The following is a 6,466-nucleotide window of genomic DNA, read 5'->3' as shown; positions in this document are numbered from 1 at the left end:
TTCGTTCCTTCTGCCGGTGAAACTTTGATCACATCTGATGTTACTCATTGCCCCGGGTCAAAAAGAAAATGTGGAATGAAATTCCTGACCGCTTCAGATTTGAAATGAAAATCAAATTTTCCTAATATCATTCCTGAATATCATTTCAACATCACGCCTCTCACATTATTATATACAGGACAATTTCTGCAATTTTAAGCTTCTCCTCCCTTTATTGTTACCCATGCTGGAAACCAGCATTCACTAGAGGAGTGGAATGTGTATAATTAGTGGTGTTTGCCTAGGCAAGCGTCAGTGTTATTATTATTACTCATACTCTCAGTTAGTGATTTGTTTGGATTACTTAAACTAGGTATTAAACTTCATTGTGTGTGTCACCTTGCAGTGTTTGAGCTGCAGACATGAAAAATTCCTCAAATCATTGTTGAGGAAAGGTGTGCTGTTAATTATCAGATGCGTCATTTCCACCTGAAGGACGTTAAAACGGGTGTAAAACATCCCACAAACGCACACCGAATGAGAGACCCGAGCGATCAGAAGATCGTAGACGCTTAGTAAGACTAGGGCTGCTCAAGTATGGCACAAATCATAATCATGTTTATTTGGGTCAATACTGAAATCACGATTATTTATCACAATTACTCATTGACGTACTGTTTGTTTTTTTTATTTTGTAAAAAAGTGATTAAACAATAAATAAAAATTAATTGAATAAACAATTTTTGTATTATCTTGATTATCTAGTGTTAATCGTTTTTAGAAGCATTAGAATCTCAATGAATGCTCAATAAAATCTGATTAATAGTCCAGGCCTAAGGTAGACAGTACCTTGAAATCCCTTCAACCACATTGAAATTACCTAGCAACCATCAAGAACTCCCTAGCAGCAGCTCAGGAATGCCCTGGCAACCACATTGAAACAATCTAGCAACCCCCCAGAACAACCTAGCAACCAATAGCAATGCTCTGGCAACCACATAGAAACGCCTAAGCAACTACATTAAACAAACTATAGCATATAGAAACAACCTAGCAACCCCCCAGGACCTCCACTGGGAAGGAAATATAGAGACCGGACCTCTTGGAACTTTAATTGAATACCCGTGCGCTACCACATATCAATACCCTGGGGAAAAAAACAGAAGTAGTGTTAATTTTGTCAGCCATTTTTAATTTAGTCTTAGTCTTAATCTTGGTCCTGGTGTCAAATGTACTTTTTAGTTATTATCATATTTTGTCAACCTTGTCCTGTTTTTGTTTAGTCAAGTTTTAGTCGACTAAATGTCTGAGCATTTTCATCTAGTTTTAGTCTTTTTTTATAATTATAATAAATTATAATCTAAAAGATTATTGTAATTTGAAAAATTTATTTTGACATTTCTGGTATTGCATTTTCACCAATAAGCAAAAATCAATAGAATGTGGACTCATACACATGGTTTATTTTACCTCATCTAGTGTACTGATTTATTATAGGCTATTTAATATATAAATTAATATCAAAGACTTAGATATGGACTCTCTGTCTACATTATGAAAACTGGCAAAAACAAACAAAAAATATTTTAACAGTAAAATTCGTACTAGTAATTCCAATAATTCCAAAATTCAATAATGTTTCTCTATTAAAACAACAGCGATTGAGTAAGTGCATTTATTCAGCAACCACAATCGCAAACAATATAGTCGAGATCTCATGACAGAACACAGACTGGCTGAATGACACTTTCATTTAAGCTGAACATCTCACATGGAGATCGCTAAACTCCAGCTTACTTGTTTGTCTGTGTTTTCAGATCATCGTCGGCGCTTCCGCATTGAAGAGTGAGAGTGTGTGGTTGCCAGATTGCAAAACAATAAGCAAAACACAGGGTGGAAAATGTATCCTTTTAACAGAGAAGCTCTGATTTGTGGATTTGAACTCTTGATATCTGGCAACCGCACACATGAAAGCTCGTGTAGTAGAGGCGTGGACAGCAGTCTGCAATAATGTTTTGTCTCCTTTTTTTTGACGAAAATAAAAATAAATTTTGGTATAGTTTTTTTTTTTTTTTTATACATTTTAGTCTCGTCTTTTATCATTAATGATATTGCATGTTGATATAGTCACGGTTATCGTTTATTGTACTTATTGTTGTCTCATCTCGACTTGGTCATGGGAAAAAAGCTTGTCAACAAACATTTTTCATCAAACTTTTCGTTAACAATATTAACACTACCCAGAACACACCCCAGCAACCACATAGCAGCCATTCACATTTTCTTTTGAATATGTAAACATCTAGTTTACCATTAATCTTTTACAATGATTGCTGTACCCACAGTATTTTATGATGTTTTGCTGGATCATACCGGTCATGAATATGGATTGGGAGTTGGGATCCATCCCTCGTCATGAATGTACATGCATTCACTCTTGCCATTTGTTTATGAGCACAAACGCATAAGCATTAGGAGAAAAAGAGCCGCGGGAAGGACTACACTCCACAACACAAGTACATATTCAAATGTGTCTGCTGCTGTTTGTCAGAGCACAGATCTAAGGCTTGTTTATTATTATGGGCTTGATCTGCTCCCAGTCTGTTTGTTTGGCACAGTTACAGCAGTCGAACGAGTCGTAAATCTTCAATATGACACTTATCACGAGAGAATCCGGCAGATGTGGCAGCCCTTTGACAAACGAGCTCAAAGATGTGCTCTAAAGTCCTCTGTTTTTCCTTCTTCACCAGCTCAGCCGTCAGCATCGTTTCAGCAGATTTGATCGTGAATTTACACGTCTTTTATGCATTAACTATGTCGCAGTCTGACGGAGGAATCGGCATGAGTTTGAAGAAAACAAGACATTGTTTCTTAGATTTCTAAGTGTTTCTTAGTAATCTTTATGACACTAAAATGGCATGTTTTAAGTATCTAGATTATCTTTAAAAGGGTCACTCATCATTTTCAACTAATCTGACCAGTACGAGCAGTTTATTATAAAGCAGTCTGTCAGTTTTAGGTAAATTTATCTCCACTTGGTTGAGACCTACAACAATCTCTCTATTATTCTCCAGCATTTTATTTATTTTTCCCTGAAATGCACTTATGATGTATGGTATTGTGAGGTAGTTGGCGATATCTAAGCCTGTTAGCTTTCATAAATGGTCTGTGGAGAGAGAGAGACCGTCTAATGGCGCTTCTCCACTGCATGGTACGGCACGGTACGGCTCGGTACAGTTCACTTTTGGGGGGTTTTCCACTGGGTACAGTACCTGGTACCTGGTACTTTTTTTAGTACCACCTCGGTTTAACAACCAAAAAGTGGCTGTTCCCCCTGTTGAGGAAGTACAGACGTTCCTCTCGTTGATAGCAGAGGAGCGGATCCAGCGAGAGCTTGATGGGGCGACGCGGAATGAAAAAGTTTTTTAGGAGTCGCGGCAATAGAGGCGGCGCAACTATAACGACATGTGAATAACCCTGCCCACTCTAAAGCGATACTAAAAAACTGCAGTGGAAACGCAAACCGAGCCGTGCCGTACCGTACTGAGCTGTGCCGAGCCGAGTCGTACCACGCAGTGGAAAAGCGCTATAATTTTCCATGATTCGTCTCCTTTAGCATGAGGCCACTGCTGAAGTGTCTGCAAGGTTTTGTTCTTTCTTGGTGTTTGACTCATGAATAAATGATGATTTGTCTTCCTGGAATGGCTGGTCAGTCCCTGTTTAACTTCTCAAATCTCTTCTCTTTGTTCCACTAACAGCGCCGGTCCCAAAGGAGACAACATCTATGAATGGAGGTCAACTATTTTAGGACCACCGGGCTCTGTGTATGAAGGAGGGGTATTTTTCCTTGACATTGCATTTACACCTGACTACCCATTTAAACCACCCAAGGTAAGAGCAAAGAAATATCCATGGCATATGAAAATGCATTGAATTTAGGGAATGACTGATATGGGTTTTCTAGGATATCTAAAGAGCATTTTGAATTTTGTGTAAGTGTTGTGCAAATCTGTGCATCTTATCTGCAATGAATAAATTGTATTTTATACATGGCATCATACAGCCAAATAAAAAAAAAAAAATCTGTCTGCAACTAATGCATCTGCATCTCCTTCTGCAAGTTACAGTTATTCCAGTAGGTGGCGACAAGTGACTGTCTCAGATGAGTGAGTCACTGACTCGTTTACTGAATCGATTCCTTCAGAACACTGATTCAACTTTATGAGTGAGTCAGTGAATCATTCATTCGATGTGTTCAAACAAATCGACACTTTGACTTAGTTTGGATCTATTTTAGTGGCAATTCAATAATCTATTTAATATGTAGTTGCTTAATAATAACTGGTTCATTGCATTATTGTTTAACAGTTTAAATTGTGCTGTTTAACTTTGATTAACTGTACGCTGAGAACATCAGTACTCTTGTTTGAGAGATTATATTACATATTATAGAAATTTTATAGTAAATATTATGTAATATATTTAAATTAAAAAATTATATTTATAATGTAATGGGTGGCAGTTAAACTGTGATGAATCTCAAGGCAAGGAATGTCAAGGTCCATTAAAGGTTTGCCCTGAAAGCCTCGGGCTCTTGCACAGATGTCTCGCACACACCGAACATGCTGAGGCTATTTATTTTTAGTTCAGTTCCTAGTTCATACAGTGACAAGTTTCCTGTGTATATGATGCTTTGGTTTGGCATAACCTCAGATATTAACTACAGAAATTGATTCAGGTGGGGCATTCATGGGTGTTGTTCGTTTGATTAAAAGGATTTGTTCAAACAGTGGAACATAAAATTTGCAATTTGCTCGGCACAGTGACCCATTTATGCAGGCCGGTTCATTTTAAGTTGTGAAGGATTTCGTATATCCATCATTTGATGAATTATGCATCTGTTTTCAATTAATTTCTGTTTATCACTATTTATAGCACAAAATTAATTGCATTTCTTTAGATGATTAAAAGGTGAAGTGTACGATTTCTTTACAGAAAATGAATATTGTTTATGTGTTATTAGCAGTAGTTATTTTAGTGTCATTGAGTTTTTTATTTTAGTTTTAGTAATTTTTGTTGTCTTTTTTTTGTCATTTGTAGTAGTTTTTTGGGGTCTTTTTAAAATGTTTATACAGTTTTAATTTTTAGTTTGTTATTTTAGTACTTCGACTTAAACTAATCAATTTTTCCTTGGCAACTGGCTGAAATAAAAGTATGTTTTTATACTAATGTGTATACAGTTTTCATGCCACTGAATATATAATCATTTCATGCCACTGAATGTATAATCATAATGTAACAGCATAATAATACAAGAAGGCCTACACACCTCCAAATGACAGCAAACTTTAAATTTTTAAGAACATTTAGATCACGGAAATTAAGTATCAAAATTATGTACGAGAAGCTGCAAAAGACACAGGCGCAAGTGGAATGCACATAAAATGGTGACATTAATTTTTATGTAAATATAATGGCTGATATATTGCGTCACCAAAAATTATTGAGGTCATGTACATATATTGCGTGATAAGTCGATATATTGATTATTGCGACAGGCCTACCCTGGCTTGTGGTTAGCATGCATGCACTAATATATGGTGCACTAATGTCGCTACAAATTAAAGATGGCAAAAAGACCTCAATATCAATCCTGTCAGGGTCAGCCTTCCATTGAATTTCCTGTTCTTTCCCAGGTAACGTTTCGTACGAGGATCTACCACTGTAACATCAACAGTCAGGGTGTGATCTGTCTGGACATCCTGAAGGACAACTGGAGTCCTGCCCTCACCATCTCTAAGGTGCTGCTGTCCATCTGCTCTCTCCTCACAGACTGTAACCCAGGTAAGACGCAAACGCTCTTCTGATCACGCAACACCAAGCCACATGATTTAAGGCATCATTCATGTCTGTAGCACAAACGGTGCGGGACTTGCAGTTTTACAGTTGTACTATAAAATACTGTTGTTGTTATTATTATTAAACTTCATTATTATATTTTCCTTAAAGGTGCAATGTGTAATATTTACAACGATCTATTGACAGAAATTCAATATAATATACATAACTATGTTTTCAGATGTGTATAAAGACCTTACTTAATTAACCGTTATGTTTTTATTACCTTTGAGCAATTTCTAACTACATACACCGCGGGTCCCCTTACATGGAAGTCGCCACCATGTTTCTACAGTAGCCCTAAACGGACAAACTGCTCTACAGAGCGCGTTTCGTCACTTTGTTGTTCTTGCCAATAAAACACTGACACAATGATGAACAAGTACATTAACATTCGCAATAACATCGATTTATTGAATGATTAAGTAAATATAATTCCTTAATTTACCTTTGTAAAGAAATCTCATTGCTCTCTGCTGTCTTTACCGACAACATCTTTACCTGTGTAGGCCACCGTAGCTTCTCTAAAGGGAGGGGTGAGCGGGGGACTGAGCCGTTGGTTGCAATTCGCAACCTCACCGCTAGATGC

The 6,466-nt window shown here is 37.0% G+C and overlaps 1 protein-coding gene across 1 annotated transcript in view; it reads left to right on the top strand.

The window, feature by feature from the left end:
* Positions 1-453: 453 nt before the first annotated feature.
* Positions 454-6,466, top strand: part of LOC107728978 (ubiquitin-conjugating enzyme E2 E2-like) — a 10,581-nt gene continuing 4,568 nt past the window's right edge. The window contains exons 1-3 of the mRNA XM_016539318.1: positions 454-554; positions 3,693-3,870; positions 5,676-5,823. Of these exons, the coding sequence (XP_016394804.1) occupies positions 454-554; positions 3,693-3,870; positions 5,676-5,823 (427 nt within the window). The remainder of the gene's footprint in view (positions 555-3,692; positions 3,871-5,675; positions 5,824-6,466) is intronic.

Source organism: Sinocyclocheilus rhinocerous, unplaced genomic scaffold (genome assembly GCF_001515625.1).
Source record: "Sinocyclocheilus rhinocerous isolate Xijiao unplaced genomic scaffold, SAMN03320098_v1.1 scaffold8178, whole genome shotgun sequence".
NCBI classification, from domain to species: Eukaryota; Metazoa; Chordata; class Actinopteri; order Cypriniformes; family Cyprinidae; genus Sinocyclocheilus; species Sinocyclocheilus rhinocerous.
This window is presented reverse-complemented; position numbering and strand designations above follow the sequence as displayed.